The sequence below is a fragment of the Solanum pennellii genome, chromosome 12 (genome assembly GCF_001406875.1).
Source record: "Solanum pennellii chromosome 12, SPENNV200".
NCBI lineage: Eukaryota > Viridiplantae > Streptophyta > Magnoliopsida > Solanales > Solanaceae > Solanum > Solanum pennellii.
The window spans coordinates 5,978,212-5,996,052 of NC_028648.1; the positions used below are offsets into that span (position 1 = coordinate 5,978,212).

The window sequence follows — 17,841 nt, forward strand, 5'->3', positions numbered from 1 at the left end:
ACGCCAAGTATTTTAAAAAATATTTAAAGAGCTTAATTTTAAAACAATTAAAAAAGTGATCAATTTTGAACCCAAAGATGGATGACAAGGATATTTTGGAGCCAATAGGTGGATCAAAAGGGCATTTTGGAGCCAATAGGTGGATGAAGGGTAATTTTGTACCATTTTCAATACTTTAAGGGTATTTTACGCCCTTTTCCGTTTTTATTTTTCATTTTAAAAAAGTTCTTAAAGTCACTTCTTTTAATTTTACCCAAATAGCACAGAAGTGCTTATAAGTTATATTGAATTAAAAACACTTTAAAGTCAATTCTTAAAAAAAAAAAAAAACTACTCCAAAAGAATGTTTGGGCTGAAAACTTCGGTCTTCTGCAAGTTCAAAACTTCAAAGCCTGTTTAAGAGAAAACAATCAAACTTTTAAAACATAAAACGCCTCATAATGTTATATCCCAAACTTTATATATTATTTTTTAAAGAACAAAGTGAACTATGTACTGTAGAGTAATAAAAAGTGTAGAACATCTTTGAATAGCAGTCACATGTATATATATTTGCTTTTTATTTACTCGTAGTTTTTCTGTTTAAAACTTTTTTTACGAAGCCAAAAAATCACACCCTTTTCTTAAAAATTACCCCCTACCGGGAACTCCCACTTTTTTAAGGATTGCCATCTTTTTCACTCCCTTGATGACTGAAACTCACGACCTTAAAGTTGAAAGTGCGAGTAAACACTGTCCAAGCAACACCTCATCCAATTTTTTTCATGAAGCCTAACAATCACACCCTTTTTTAAAAATTACTTATCCCCTCCCATGAGCTCCGATCTTTTTATTCAACTCAAACTCACAACCTTAAAAGAATGTTTACCATTCAAGCAACATCCCTCGCCCAACATCTCATAATAGCATAACACAAGTTTACCTGACTTCAATAAAGTCGAACATCATAAACTTCCTCATCTAGACAAGCCATAATCAGTTTCTCATTCTAATCTAGGAAGGTCACTGGCCTTCAATTCAACAGGCTCTTGATTAAAAGTCACAAGTATAAATAGCATTCTTTTGGGGACTTGGAAGAGAAGAGAATATAAAAATTGATGAGAAATCTTCAAAATAAATTACCAACGAAACGAAGCAGTATAACATTTAAGTCTATTATAGATAGCCAATCATCGCCTCTAACAACAACCTTCTATGTTTTGAAAGCGTCTGCACAAATCCAAGGGGGGGCGGAGGGAGGGGGTCACAGCTGAGTTAAGAACTGTGATACTTGAAAATAGAAAGCTAAAAGTAAGGATGTTTTTATTTCATACTTTGCTGGATGAATGATATTCATCAACCTACTTTTCTCACCTTTTGAAATTGCTATCTAATAAAAATAGAAAAGAACTGGAGAGACAGGACACAAATAACTACCAGAAGAATGATACAGATCGGACCTAAAGCTAAATATTGTACACCATCTGAGACTTCCTCCACAAATGTCAAATGGACACCAATGCTGCAACAAACTGCATTTAGAGAATTGAAAGAAAGTTAAAACCATGAGTAACCTTAGAAAAGCAAAGTAAGAAACATGTGATTCTCAATAACTTAGCTTCTAGTTAAAAATCTTAGATCACTCTACAAACTTTCATGCTTTCCCCCTCACATCTCTTTGCCGCTACTCCCAACCCCCTAAAACTTAACTCCGTGACTCCCAATATAACAAGTTTAGCAACCTGATCATTTTTTAATCTAAGCAAACCTTCAGGCAATAAAAATCCAGAAAATTTGACTTCGCGAGATGACCAATGTAAATGTAAACTTGAAAAAAAAAATAGAAAATAAAGCTTGTTAACATGGCAAGTGATGTGGAGCAAGATCCAACTTCACAGCGAAAATTTCAACCACGAGAATTAGGTGCAAATGACAAACCATTTTTACTGGGGACCAATGTCCAATAGGTGTCAAAATCCTACTACTCTTACCAATTTTATCCTACTACTTATAGTTGAACAAAGAGTTGATTTTTCAGTAAACTCCTAAAAACACTTGCTCAATTTTTTAGAGCTACGGAAAAAGATTTTTAACTTCTACAAATTAATTATTTCTCTATTGTTAGAATATTCTAGGATATTAATATAGTACTCTCGTGATTATGAATTTTTTTATTCTCTTTCCTTTCTTAGAGGACTAAGTATACTTGGCTATTTAGAACCCCAGTGGCTTGAGGGAAAAATCAAGTTGAATTCTCTCTCAAACTCTCTTCACTCACATAATATTAGAGCTGGTATATGAAGATTTAATCGTTGTGCATTTACCAGTGACCAGTAAGAAAGTTTACTTTACCGTGCATATTCTCGGTGACTATTTGTTCGACAGTAATTCTAGTTTTTGAGCATCAACCAACACCCTCACTTTGCTTGTAGAACTGCACCAACCCAACCCTTAAAAAACTGTCACCAACCAACTTATCCTTGCTAAATAACTCATATATTGTCCTCCTTCAACAGTTTGCCATGATATTGATTCACCCGATTGATTATATAAGTGATTGGGACATGAGACATCTCAGTTTATCAGAACTTAAAAAGGATGGTACTTCCTCCATATAAGGAGACTTTGTAGCTTGTGGTCAAAGACATGTAGATGTACTAAAATGCCCTTTAATGCATACTATTATCAGTACTCTCAACATATAGAGCTTGTCTCCTTCCAAATTGTCCACCAAATGCAAGCAAGGATAATTCTCCATCTACTTCTGTTCTTAGCCTGCAGTCCTACTTCTTCCAACTCTGGAGTGCCTCTGTAATCTTTCCAGGCCTCGACCATGAAATAACTTTGATTAAAAATAATCTCCATGCAATGTAGAATAGATGGTTAATCGTCTCTGTTTTTTACCACAGAAGAAACATTTGAAACATAATGGTATCCTTTACCTCATCAGATTGTCATGTGTAAGAACTGCTTCCTTAGACAGAAACCAAAATGGTTCGTCCTCTTGTTAGCATTATTCGCCTTGAAAGAGCCATTATCACTGCCCTGCCACCCTAGTTCATCATCACCTTCTTGAAGTCCATTGAACTTCAAGAAGGTGAAAAATTCAGCCACTCTTTGTATTTCTTAGCCATTAAGTTGTCTTCTGAAGGTGAAGTTCGACCCTTCAGGTGTCCACAATCTGCTATAGTTCTTTTTTGGAGTAGCACTAGGATGTGTATGTATGGAAAGAGCATTTCAAGGTTGCTTGTCTCATGCCATTCTTCCTTCCAGAAGTCGTTCTTTCCCTATTACACACTTTGATCTTGGTATTGCTGTTGAAGTCATTCTAAAGAACTCTAATGGATCTCCATATGTTGACCCCATAAGTTGTAGAAACGTCCTTGGTCATCCACTTCTCTTCCTCATATTTAGCTTCAACTACTTTTCCCCCCACAAAAGTTGTTTACATTTGTATACTTACTGTAACCATTTCATTCTAAGTGCCTTTAGAACTAAATTAATGAGTGTTACTCAACCTCCCAATTGCAAATAATGACTCATTTATCTAATCAATTCCTTTTCACATTTCCCAATCATATTATTCATGATTTAAGATGATTTACACTTAGTTTCCACTCCAAGGTATTTGGTTGGTAGGGAACCAACTTCACTACCTAAGCTTGCATCAAAACCTCCATATTTGTAAACACCATTGATGGGATACAAAAAGCTTTTCCTCCAATTAATGTGTAATCTAGACATCCCTTCAAAAAGAACCATAAATACCCTCAGCAATTTAAGTTCTTCAGCATCAGAAAAGACGAGTGTATCAACTGCATACCGAAGATGAGTCACCTCCCGACTTTCCCTTCCAGATCTATCCACATCAAAATCATTTAGCTAACCATTTGCATTTGTTGCTTTAACCATGTTAATGAGTCCTTCAATAGCTACCAAGAACAGAAAAGGTGACAGGAAGACCTTGTCTAAGCCCCTTTTGTGCTCTAAAGAACCTTGTTGGTGCATCATTAATTAGCACCGATGAAACTCACTGTTGAAATCCAAAATCAATTTGTGGTCTTCTATCTGCACATTTTCTAGAGATAATGCCCCATCAGTATTCATCTTCTCCATTGCAGCAATTCATGAACTCTCATGGGATCATTCATCAAACATTTTGTCCTTACACACCTTAATAAAATAGGATAATTGGAAGGAAGAATAGGCATCTCGTTGAGACTACTCATACCCTACTCATACAATCTCATGTCTCATTTTTTTTGTTTTGGAACTGGTAACCTTAGTCTATATATCCACAGGTATAGAACAAAAGCGCAACTCCCCTTCAAAAGTATTACAACTTACATAGTAAAACAGTCTTAATCTAAATTGCTGCCTATAAACAATTAGCGCATCAAAGATGTCTTGTGTCGTAGTTAATATCTTGTTTACACCAAAATAGAGAAGAAGACCTAAGCAATTCATTTTGATCTTCTGCTGAAAGAGCTTACTGAATCTTGAAATTCTGTCACTTTATCTAATTTCCCAGTCATGAAGGTTCCTCCTTGGAACAAATTCCATCCTTGTCCAGTCCACATTGTAGCCACAGTGGCCTGTTGACGTTGGCATAAAATGAACAATTCAGGATGCAATTGTTTCATAGAGACAGTCCCATTCCACTTGTCCTCCCATAAGGATGTCTTTGAACCATCTCCCACTTTTACCTTGGTTTTGTGATATAGCACTGGCCATAGATTTCTTATTGCCTTCCAAACAGTGCATTATTATGGAGTACTTATCATTTTAGTCATCCACTTGTCTTCCATACAATATTTTGCTCTGAGACCTATTCCCAGAGCATGCTGTCTTCATTTGCAAACTTCCAAAACCACTTCATCATTAGGCTTTGGTTTTGTTCCCTAAAGTTTCTGATGCCTAGGCCTCCTGTATTTTTACTCAGTCAGTTCTTCCCATTTAACTAGATGAAACTTCTTATCTTCATTGCCTTGCCATAAGAAATTCCTTCTAAGAGCATCAATGCTATTAGATACATTGGCAGGCAAAGGAAAGACAGACATCATATAAGAGGCTAATGCATCCACCACAGTGTTAATTAACGTCAATCTTCCTCCCAAGGACAAGTACTGACTCTTCCAATTGGTGAGTCTCTTCACATTTCTCCAGGACCCCATTCCATATGCCTTTGGACTTGCTTTTAGCTCCCACAGGCATACCTAGGTAAGTAGTTTAGAAGCTCCCCGACCTTGCCTCCTAGTGTTCTGGCCAAAACTTCTCATGTCTTGTTTTTAGGGCTATACAGTTCTCACATCCTATTATCTAATTAATCATATGCGATCCTGAACTATTCAGAATCAAGTTTCATGCTCTGTCTTATTTCCCCACAAACCACCTTTGTTCTGTCTTCCACCTCATGTCATTGGGAACACGTATTTTGTTCATAACTTACTCCAAGAAGAGAAAAGAAAGCTTCTTATGCTCTTGAATTTGTATTATTTAGGTTACACAAGGGCATATAGAGGATATTGATGTTATTTACCTGACCTCGTGCCTTATGTCTACTAATGGTACCCTTCTTTAGAACTCAAACATACTTTAGGTAATCACTTAGGCATTTCTAAGGTCTTATCAGTTCCATCTTTTGGAGATTCAAGCGCTATCTCAAGGGTTGATCAAAATCATAATTGATTACCCAATCGTAAATAGGTTTATTGGTATTGAGTTATCGAAATAATGACTGGGTAATGGTTCGAAATTTTGTAATTTAATGGCTTACTGGTAAGGGGTAAGGTTTACTCATTTCCTTATAGGTTTAGCCGTTAAACCAATAAAATTATTAAATTTACATTTATACCCCTTCTAGTTTATAGTGCTTCCATTTCATGATCAAGAGTATATGATTGTTAGGAAAATAAGATATTACAATAAAAATGTGTGTTATTTCAAATACACCAAATCAAACAATGCATAAAAATTAATCTCTCCATAACCAATGCAATCATAACTAATACAAGCATGATACACTCAATTTAGCATTATTCTTATACACTCTAAGGTAGAGCCCTACGTATATATGAGGAAAGCAACAATTATTCACCCACAACAAATAAGCAGGAACAAAAAGTTTCACACGCGTGATGAGATAGATGCAGTTGAAAAGAGCGACTCTTTAATGTATAGATGATAATATCATTACTTAATACAACGGCGAATAAATTTACTATGAAAGCAAACTACCTATATAATTAAGGTGGAGATCATACATCTGTTAGGTCGAGAAGATACAGTCGTCTACAATAACGTCCATCACATGGCAATAGTTTTGGGTTATTAGAGGTTTCCCTCTTTGCCAGTTGCCACACTAATAAACTCCCTTGGATTTAATGCATGCATGCCCACCTTTCCCTAGCCCACACAACCAGCACTAATAAAGGATGGGACATGAGGGAAGCAAAACAGGAAATAAAGAGACCCAATATTCTCCATTATTAACAAAGAAAGATAGCTAAAACTCAAAACAGATGGGCCCTATCTCACTTACCTGACAAAAGACACGAGCCAATAGCAGTTGCAATAGAAAGATAATTATCAGCTGACCCCTATCAACAAGAGACATCGCGAAATAGCCCTTTTGATTCATCATAAATCCATCTGCATAAAAAGTTGACAGTCACAGACATTTCAAACAAGAGATCTGAAACTAGGGGATTTTAAATGTGCACTGCTTATAGATTGATCTCGTGGTCTGTATCTTATTAATTTATTTAAAAATTGCTGCATATAATATGCAATTCTTTATTTTAAACTCTGAAGCTTTTCATATCTTCCTTTCTTTTGATATGCTAAAAAATCCCACCCAGCAAACCTTCAACCCAGAAGTCAACAGTAACCCTTTTCACACTTTGCACCCTTGGTGACTCGAACTCCCAAACTTGTGGTTGAAAGTGCAAAGTTGTTGCCACTAAAGCAACCGCATTTATGAAGTAAACCTATATCTACAAAGTTAACTCAAGCAATCTAATAGTTTGCTGTTGCATCACCCCTGATCAGCTTCTAAGATGCAATTAATATCTAGCCACCAAGAAAATAGGGAGGTAATTATTTGATTATTTCACTAAATTTCTTCCGTAGCCTCCTAAATTCACTGAATCGGTAATTGAAACCCTAAATTGTGACAACTTTTCATATAACCATTTTCGACAATAAAATTATGATCCATCTATAATTAAACGGAGAGGAAAAAACCTCCACATTAAGTCATGTGCTTAACAAGAAAAAGTCAGACGTACACTTATTAACAAATTGACTATTAATTAATTTTTTGCATTTACACCTAACGCTCCATCTCTCTCTCTCTCTCTCTTTATCACACTCAACCCACTGTTTTCTTGACTCTCACGATCTACCCTCGAAAGCCAACGCCGGCAAACTAGTACTCCAGCGACCAAGCCCTGTCGGCGGCAGGTACGTGAACTCTCTCTCTCTCCTATCCTCCCTCACTCTCTTGCGCTCTCTCTCTTTCTTTTTCCCACTCGCCTCTCCCCTCCTGCTTTCTCATCTTCTCCGGTGAGATTCACCCGCCGCTGCTACCATTTTCGCTGAAAAGAGTGGCCTGACCAGGAAATCCCTAAGGCCAGATCTGACAGGAACAGAACCATACAGCAACACACGGTGAGTCTAAGCGAAAACAGCCAAAAAAAAAAAAAGAACCAGGCTTCTCATTTTCTACAAGATTTGTTCCGAAAACAGATTCCATCTCGACTCTGCTGATGAACCTTCTACTTTCTGTTATGCTCTTTTATTCAACCATATTTGTCTGTGTTTGTCATTGACTGCTCTGTTCTTTACATTTTTCTTTGCTTTACTCCTGATTTATACTACAATATAGTTAGTGCTTGCTATCTTATATATCTACTAGTTAAAAGAGTTTAGGCTTGATTTGGTTGTTTAGTAGATTCATGTTTAGTTTACATCTTTTTGTGGCTTTGGTGAACGATGTTCGATTACGGTCATGTCTTTGGTCCGGGCCGAAGACGAGCAGCAGGAATGACAAGGGGTTAAAACTTAAGGGTTATCCTACACTGGGAGTAGGATCTTGGATAGGTAAATACATAGAGCTAGTGAAGATTCTCAAGAAAAGAAAATATTAATATTGCTTGCGTCTAGGAGACCAAATGAGTAGGTACCAAGGCTCGGAATGTAAACGGGTTTAAGTTGTGGTACTCCGGAGGCTAGAGGGATATTAATGGAATAGGTATATTAGTTGATGGGGTCCTCAGGGAGTAAGTGGGGGAGATTAGAAGGACCAGGATGATAATGATTAAGCAAGTCGTTGGAGGGCTTACATTAAACACTTTTAGTGCTTATGCGCCGCAAGTGGGCTCGGAGACGGAGGTCAAGACGCACTTTTGGGAGGATTTGGACGAGGTGGTAAGGGGTATATCATGCACCAAGAAGATAGCTGAGATTTCAATGGCCACATTGGGGAAACGTCTAGTGGTATTGACGATGTGTATGGAGGCTTTGGTTTTGGGGTTATTGACGAAGGTGGAGCCTCATCTTGGTTAGAGCTTTTGAGTTGGTGATAGCTAACTCAAGCTTTTTGAAGAAGGAGAAACACTTGGTGGAATGGAGAGGTTTCAACGCCAAGTGGAAGCAAAGAAGGTTTCTTATGCGAAGTTGGTAGACTGCAAGAACGAGGAGAAAAAGAGGATAACTAGGGGAAAGTATAAGACGGTGAGGAGGCTAAGTTAGCAGTTACAGCAGCAAAGACGACAATATTCAAACGCTTGTATGTTGAACCAAAGGACAATGAGGAGACAAAATTATATAGGCTCGCGAAGACGAGATAGAAAGACCCGAGACCTAGATCAAATGAAGTGCATTAAGAATAAGGAAGGAAAGGTGTTGGTGGAAGATACACTTACTAGATGAAGATGACAAGCTTGCTCCCATAAACTCTTGAACAAAAAAGGGGACAGGAGATTGTGGGAGTTGTCAGATAAGGCATCAGGATCTTGGGTATTGTAAGTGTATTAAGGTTGAGGAGGTTGAGAATGCTATTTGTAGAATGAATAGGGAAAAAGTAACATGTCGTAATCAGATTTTGGTGGAGTTCTTAAGAGCACAGACATGGCAAATATGGAGAGGGCACGAATAGAGTGGAAACTAGGTTGCTTAATGTCATTTTTAAGACGATAAAAATAAAAAAAATAATGGAGGTGGAGTACAATAGTTCCATTGTGCAATAACAAGTTTGATATCTAGAATGATAACAAGTACAGATGTATCAAGTTGCTAAGCCACATTAGAAAAGTTTGGGAGAGGATGGTGCAAATGAGGGTGAAAAGGGTGTGTTTGTTTTCGAGAACCAATTCAATTTCATGTTGAGGCAATCAACTTCAAAAGTCATTCATCTTGTGAAGAGAATGATGGATAAATGTTGGGAAGGAAGAGGAATTTACATATGGTGTTAGTTGACCTTAAAAAGGCCTACAATATAGTCCCGAGGGAAGTCCTCTGGAGATGTTGGAGGCTAGAGAGGTACCGATGGCTTACATTAGATTCCCATCCTTAGCTTAATAGTCAATTAAAGAATCACTTTGACAACCTTTAAATTTACTTTTCATGTATAAGAATATCAGAAATTGACTTATAAAGAAAAAAAAGATATGGTTATAGCAAAAAAGACAATTTTAGTATTAAAAGATCAAACTTGATGTGATATTATAAATAAGATATGAATACCAATATTCTACAATTAGCTTCTTTTTTATATTGTGCGGGTACTAATACTAGTGTAAGTTACCAAAAGAAGAAAAAGCAATTGTATCAAGCAGACATGCACTATTTAGAAATTGCTTCATTGCTAGAAGGACTAGTGTCGATGTAAAATGTTCAACTTACTTGCATATGTAAAGAGGTTGTGATACATCATTAGACCCCTTTGCTATGCGAGCTCTCCTCTCACTTTCCTCTGTAAACTTTCGTGGAGGATGTACTTCGCATGGACCTTGTATCAAGCCAGCCATTACTATGCTACTATAAGTAGACAAATAAACCTGTAAAAGGACCAGCAGTGATACATAAGATTCTACAACATGGAACATCAATTATCTAATTGCGTGCTAATTTTTTTTTGGTAGCAGAATAGACAAAGAAGCAGGTTGGTAAGCCATGTCATACATTTTCTGCAAGATCTAGTAGCTTTAATGAATTAATTGTAGTCGCATGCAACCCTATTGTGATTCAATTTCTTGTTCAAGTAGTTAAATATAAATAAGTTGAATGGATTCTCGTAGGACAAAAATGCCTCAAAGCATCACTAGTGATGCATTCAAGAACAAACAACCCAAAAAGGGCCCTCTTTTTCCTTGCAATTTTTTTAAAAGAACAACTTCCTTGCTAGTTGCTACAGAACGGTGAACACTAGAATCTCTCAACCAGAGTACATGATATAGAATAAACCCAAGTTAAATAGTCTTTTAGGGGACTCTACACCTGAAAATGTTTAAGATTGTTCCTTCCAAGCATAGTCATTTAAACACAAGAATCTCTCAATCAGAGTACAGGCTATAAGATAGACCTTAATAATTTCATAATTGTCTTTTAGGTGGACTCTACACCACTAAAATGCTTGGAATATTTTCCTTCCAAGTTTATTCATGCATGTGTTTACCTCTAGGTTAATCAGTAAAAAACAAAATTAAACAGCAAAACTGAGATTTCATTAAAAATGTATCCAGTAGATGCTGGAAGATACAAGCTGCAACAAAAAAAAAATAGCTAGCTCTTGAATAGTGAGACCATCTATATGCTTCCTAGGGGGCTATAACAAAATTCAAAAGAAAAACATACAAAATTGTTTTACAGTAAGGTGGTTGCTCCAGCAGACAGCAACCAATGTTTGTGAGTTAGTATCTATATTTCAGGAGGTTGGTTTGAGAAGAGTTTCCTTGAAGCATCTGCTATTCCTAGGGCTGGAACAATCTGCCAGATTTTTCCAATAAATGCTTTGGTCAATCCATGCTTTATTTTATTGTGCTGAAACATGGGCAGAAAGTTTGGTTGACAAATGTTTGAGATCTTTTTAAAGTTGCTGGAAAGCTTATCCTTCGAGCTGCCATCCTACTTGGTTGCTAAGAAATTTCCTCTAGTAAAGGCTTATGCTATTCCAAATTACTTGGAGGAAAAATATTTCAGATATTCAAATGCGCTTCCACAGTCTGCCTCGCTCTGCTCCTCTCCCTCTTCTCACCTTCTTAGTTCTAATCAACTCATAATTTTCTGCACTTTTTTTCATACTTCAACAGTCTCAAGACAAAACTATTTCCCTAATTCATCACTTATCCCAAGTTCCATCAATTTAAGCCAACCTTTTCTCTAAGGTGTTTTCCAGGCAGGATGAGCCGATCAGGTTATGTAGGATATCATAACTTTCAAATTAAATGCATAAGAGAAATATGCATCCAATCGAGATTTTTACACAGTGAATAATGCAGATGAATATTCACACTCGAAATCCCCTGGGCAAAAAAGCATGGTTTGATATAATGGCTTGAGATGATTTTAAATGGAGAAACATGGTCAATAAGGATTCATAAAGCCAACCCCAATTTTTTGGGGACTAAAGCATAGTTTTTAAATTTAATCAAATGCGTGATGATGACAAGAAAAGACCATACAATCATGATTTTATCCCTAGTCATAGAAAGTACACCAAAAGACAGAATGCAAAATTAATTAGTTGTTTACCTCATTATTGTTCTCCAAGCATGGGCGGCCTACAGACTGTGGTAATTCACGTGCAAAGTAACATTGATTGATAGAAACCCACTTTGTTCCCGTTTTTTTGTCCTCCCACATAGCCTGCACGTAAGAAGTTGAGGCTTAGCCAGATGAATCATGTATATACATATCAAGATAGTTAGCTGTGGTAACAAAACTACCAAGGACGTAATTATGTATAGCCAGTGAAATTTGCTATGCTCGTAACCACTACTAGAAAAATTTTGCACAACTATTCAGGAAATCGCATTAGAAGAAACATTGCAAATAGTAAATTTTTAAATCTTAAGGAAAGAAAAGCACAAATTTTCACACACCCAATGACAGACAAAGTTTCTTGATCTTTATACTCCTTCCTTACATTATTATATATGACATGTGACTGGATACGGCCTTTAAAATGTCTGGGATCTTTTTCCCAGGGCTATGTCTAGTGAACAGTGCAACTTGGGATATGCTGGTTGGACACACATCACGGCTTGAGTCAGGTCTCAGACACAAGTCTGGTATTTGAGTGGAGAGGCAGGACCATTACCCCACCGAATTTTGAACAGTATGCACGAACTCCCAGGGAATTATTGGTTATCCCAAATAAAAAGATTGAATGTGACTTATATGCAATAATATTAGTAATACTAGAAAAAATTAATAACGTGATGGTTAAAAAGATTGTTTGACAAAGGCGGTCGGCCTCTCGGATGCCTTCTTTCTTTCTTTTTTGAGAAACTCTTTACAATAAATATCAGATCAATAAGCAAAACTTGAATACTTAAATAAACTTGAATTCTTAAATGTTGTTAAAAAATTATAAAATAGTATAATGAATGGTGTCAGAAACGTCCCAAAAAGAAGAGTCGCGATAATTAGAATGGAATAAGTAAAAAATATCTTGAATTTGTACAGGCATAATGCAAGGACTTGGAGGTGAAACATGTTGTATGTTAACTTGCAAGCAAATGCCAAACCAGCAAAAGTCAATGACATAGCTGAATGGGTGATATCAGAATGCAACAGGAAATGATCTCAGTATTGAACTTAGTTCACAAACAAAGTGATTATAATTCCAATAAATGCTAGTGTTGGTACAATTAATGCTCAATATTTCGTTGGAAAAACAATGTTATCATTGACCGTGCACCAAGACATCGGCAATAGGCTCAGTAGTTTCAACTTGAATCAGTCAAAACATTGTAAGCACTGCTAAGAAGAACAATTAAATAATTCTTTCCCCAAAAAAACAAGGAAATCAAAATCTTCTCATTTTTTGGAAAAAGAGGTCAAACTCTGTTGTACTGAAGTCTTACCAGAAGTTTTGAAGGAATCAATCGCTCATTCTCAAAACGTATAAGAGCATAGTCCTGAACACTATATATGAATCCATTAATGCGGCAAGATTGATAATAATACTTGTCATCAGCAACTTGAAGAACGTTTCCAACCCAGTCAACATTTTGAAAATGATCAAATGATGAGCTACTACACTCAGCATCCTCATTGGTGGCTACAGCAGTTTCAGCAGGATTTATTTTTTCAACAGCTTGCTCTTCGTTTTTAGATTCATTACTGGAACTGTTACCTACATTTGATCTACTGATCATGGGCTGAGTTTCACCAACCAGCTTTAATGGCATCGCAGCTGTGTTTGCCACCTCTTCATGGTCATTTCTTTGCAGGTGATTAAGAGCTTGAGAGGGATCAGATGAATGGCAAACTGTTTCAGGATGAGCCTGAGGTTTCAACTCAACCACTTTTTCTTCAGAAGATGTATTAACTGGTGAGCCAGCAGATGTAGAAAGATACTGATCACTGGAAGATACAGTCACATTATTTGAACAAAATCTCATGGAATCTTTACTCTCCATATTTTCTTTACCCGACACAATAATATTTCCTCCCATTTCTTTTTCACTTCTCATCATTGGCTCAGATGGTAGATTCCTATCATTATTTTCCATAGTAACGGAAGGAGAGCTCTTCAAAGGAACCTTTCCATTCGGTACAAACTTCTGTAGAATAACCTTCTCATATAGACCAGAAGCTTTTTTATCCGGTGATGATTGAACAACTGATGCAATTGTAGATATTCTAGGGGCATTAAAATTCCTCATTACACGACCATATTTAGGAGGCGGGGGTTTTCCATTGGTCATTGACAAGCACTTTCCACAATGCCATTCCCCTCTAGGACCTCCTTTTTGAGTTGTCATCTTGAGACATTTCAAGTGATACCCTTTCTCACAAGCATCACAAACAAGAACATTATCAACCTCATTTACTGTTGATTTGCACATTTGGCAAGTCAAAGCCTTACTAATATAATCGCGAGATGGCGGAGTCCAAGCAGGCCGCTCAGAGAGGCGCTGTTCAATAAACTTCTGAACGATCTTGCCAATTTCAGCATGGGTGCTGCTCAGTGGAGGAGACTTGACAAAGCTTGCCCCTTGTAAGTGTGGGAGTGTAGTTGGTAGATTTCCAGCTGTGGTCTGAGTTATAAATGGCCTATTTGCTGTCATTTGCGATTTGACATCAGCTCCTCCCTCAACTTTGTTACCTGTCTGTGATGTCACCCTGGTATCTGGTCCACGTTTAGCTGCTGCAACTGATGCAGGTTGCACCGACCAGGTTGGAGTTCTTATAGCAGAATGATCTCCAGAAGTTGCTATAAAAAACAATATATTTTTGATGGTTCAGACCAAAACTAAGAATAAAAAGCTCAATATCCAATAAAACACTAGAAGGAAATACAAACATATCGAGATCAGAATATTAATTTTCTTTATATGCACCTAACTACAAGGAAACATGACAAGAATTAGTAGATGAATTAAAAGTAGAATGGGATGGCTCCCTAAAATAATACTAAAATGGTGATATTTGGAATTCATTTCTAGAATGAGAAGATAAGGATGCAAATCGATAAGCATTCTAAAAAGGGAAATCGTGTAGCATGCCCTTTTTAACTTGTTTGACGCATGGTGCACAAATCAGACCAAGTAAAGCAATTGTCCACCACATGCTACATCCATATTTATATCCATGATTTGGATAAGATATCCCCATATGGGAAGTCAAAAAAAAAAAACAAATCCAGGACAAATCCTTAAGCACTTTTGGCAGTTAGGAGAAATGTATTGTTGTTACCTTGAACTTGCAACACATGGGAAGATCCATTTGGTCGTCCATCCATTCTGAAACTTGGCCTGTCAACTCTGGGCAATCCAACTAGAGAAGAATCCCTTACTGGATTCCCAGAGACCACTCCACTAGAAATTACTGGTCTGACCTCACTGGTAGGCAGCTGATAAGGTAATGGTGCAGAACTTGCCGGAGTTCCATGAACCAAAGGCGAAGCAGATTGCAAGCTTCCTGAGGAATTTACCGCATGACTTGCTTTATTGTGAGGAAACATACGAACATGTGATGGACCACGGTTTTCAATTGTTGCAGCCATATTAGATTGAGGCCGTTGAGATGAATATGTAGCAGCGGGTACAGCAAATTCCTCAGTTTTTTCCAACTAAAAGCACAAGGGAAAAGACGAAGTAGACCTCGATAAGATGTATAAGCCACAACTCAATGAAATCAATTTCAAATTGGTTATATTGGAACTAAAATTCCTAAATTGCCAGATTTTTCAATTGGAGGACAGTGAATATAACTTGCGATGCACACTCCAATTCTACATGCACTTCACATATTCCCTGCCCCTCAAGACAATGTTGGCTTTAGCATTAAGGCATCTAAAGCAAAGGCTTTAGGCCTCACCAATTATGACGGCCCCGTTCTTTTTGATAGTAATGCATTCATTGTTCTTCAGAAATTTAAGCATTTTAAATTTACAAACTAGAATTTTTATTTAAAAAAGGAAAGGAACTTTGTTTTCAACGATTGAGTACTATTTTAGGGAATAGGAATAGTCTTTGGGTACAAGAAATTCTACTAAGAAAAATTGTATTTGTGGTGAACATAAAACCAGAGAATTTCATTATAACGGTGTATTATGTAGAGAGAAATGATTTAATGAGAATGTTTGAAGAATCTTTTAGAGGTGTTTACTCCTAATACATTGTAGACCAATACTTTAAAATAGATTAGAACAACTCTAAGCATGTGAACATATTTAAATTTTTTATTTAGGGTAAAAAATCAAGACAACTGGATGATGAGAATCTTAAAAAAAGACATCAATTTAATCAAGAAAGTTCCTTAAAACATAATAGACATCCTAATATTGATAACTTATTTTTCAAATTAAAGATCCTAAGGAAAATAGTATAAGTAGAAGATAATACTACAATCGGTAATTCAATTAGATATATTGACTTGATTCTTCTTCAAATACTTATATCGCTTATAAAAGAATGTTAACGGTTTGTAAAATAATTGCCTCGGGCAGAAAAGAATTAAAATTAAATTGATCAAATCTTACCTAAGATCAATAATGTCTTAAGAGATATCAAACTGATTAGTGATATTATCAATTGAGATCGAACTATTATAATAAACCGATTATCAAAAAAAATTAATAATTTTACACCTAAAAAGGTTAGGACAATAGGTTTCAAAAGAACATATATACAACTTCTAAAATAACTTTTTAACACTGTCATATTTGGCCTAAGGCAACATATATAGTTAAGCTGCCCCGCCTCAAAATTCAAATATTTAAGTCATCTCGGGCGTTGTCTACACCATATGTGTATACTAATCAAAAATGTTAAAAATCCCTACACTTGGGAAGAGAATCGGAAGCTCCAATTCTACCACCCTGCTATATGAAACATTTGGGCAATTATTTTTTCCCTAACGGCTCACAATTAACAAACGAGAACAGAATATCAATCGACTAATTCAAAAGAACCGGCAAGCATATGTACTTGAATATACTTTCTGCATTTAAGTTAATGTTGATTCTATCGAAATAAACATTGCCGGTCGAAAAAGTAAATAAGACTGGAGTACTTGAACTATATAACCTTGTTTTCCCCCCAAGAAAAAGGAAGCAAAAATTTGACCTACCTTTTCTTTGGCTATCAGTAACTTCTCAGCAATGGACACTTTGGGAGGGCGAAATCCTAGCCTCTGATCCTTCAGCTTATTAAGACCGAGATCCTCAATAACAGCACCAAAAGCATCTCTTGGAAACACATCCTTGGGTGCAAAACTTTGGCATACCTGAGCCAAACTCTCCCTTGCCTCTGTCATCATTTCCCTCTCCGCAGCAGTAGGAACCCTACCTCCTCTCATCTTCCCTAAAGCAGCAAGTACAAGCACCATTTCAGCAACCTTCTTCGTATTCCCAATCACCTCACCCCTCACTTTCTTCGGAGCTGGTTCCACCAATTCCACATCATCATCAGCCAACCTTTTCTCCCCCACACCATCAGATCCATCCTCCGGTTGAATCTCCACCGCGGAATCCATCAAACCCTAACCAATCCTCAACAAAAACGACACCGTTTGAAGAAAATCGCTGCAACAATGACAATCCTCAAAACAATCCTTCTTCCGACACAGCAATGCTATCAGTTGAGACCTGCGAAGACGAGAGAGAAACGAAGCCATAGGAGGGAAGGTAGAATGAGAAAAGGAAAAAAAAAAGGGAGAGGAAGAGTTGAGAGAGTGAAAAATTTGGAAAAAAAAAATAAGAATTTGTAAGGGTTAAAAATTATACCTTTCGGGCGGGTAATTGAAGAAGAAAGGAAGAGCCCTTGTGCTGTTTTTGACGGTGTAATTTGTGAAGGGTTTAATGTAATTGAGTGTGTGTGTGCGTGAGAGAGAAAGGTCGCAAACTCTAAGCAGGAAGAGAGACAGAAAAACAGATAGAGCGAGAGTGAGACTTCGAACCCGAGTTTAGTATTTTTTTTTTTTCCTGTTTATTTTATCCACGTCCAATTTTGCTGTCTATTTTAGAACATAAATTTTGAAAAAAAAAATTGATTACATTTTATAATTTTGATTTTTATATAGTTTTCAGGTTCTTAAAAATTAAATGTTATTTGGTTTGTTTTTTTTTTTGAATTTATACTCATAAAATTTAGAAACAAAAAATCAAATAAAATGTACGTCATGCAA

At 36.7% G+C, this 17,841-nt stretch overlaps 1 protein-coding gene across 3 annotated transcripts; it reads right to left on the minus strand.

Moving 5' to 3' along the window:
• Positions 1-1,114: 1,114 nt before the first annotated feature.
• Positions 1,115-17,629, minus strand: LOC107007659. Of its 3 annotated transcripts, none has more exons than XM_015206357.2 (9): positions 17,441-17,629; positions 16,786-17,302; positions 14,908-15,283; positions 13,071-14,425; positions 11,734-11,847; positions 9,886-10,040; positions 6,521-6,630; positions 6,243-6,384; positions 1,115-1,511 (listed from the first exon to the last, which is right to left on the minus strand). In XM_015206357.2, the coding sequence occupies exons 2-7, from the start codon at positions 17,188-17,190 to the stop codon at positions 6,582-6,584; spliced, it is 2,454 nt and encodes an 817-aa protein (XP_015061843.1). In that variant the 5' UTR covers positions 17,191-17,302; positions 17,441-17,629; the 3' UTR covers positions 1,115-1,511; positions 6,243-6,384; positions 6,521-6,581. The 3 variants fall into 3 exon arrangements, with proteins under 3 accessions (XP_015061843.1, XP_015061844.1, XP_015061841.1); XM_015206358.2 differs by having other exon boundaries at positions 6,217-6,384; XM_015206355.2 differs by lacking the exon at positions 6,243-6,384.
• Between the last annotated feature and the right edge of the window lie 212 nt (positions 17,630-17,841).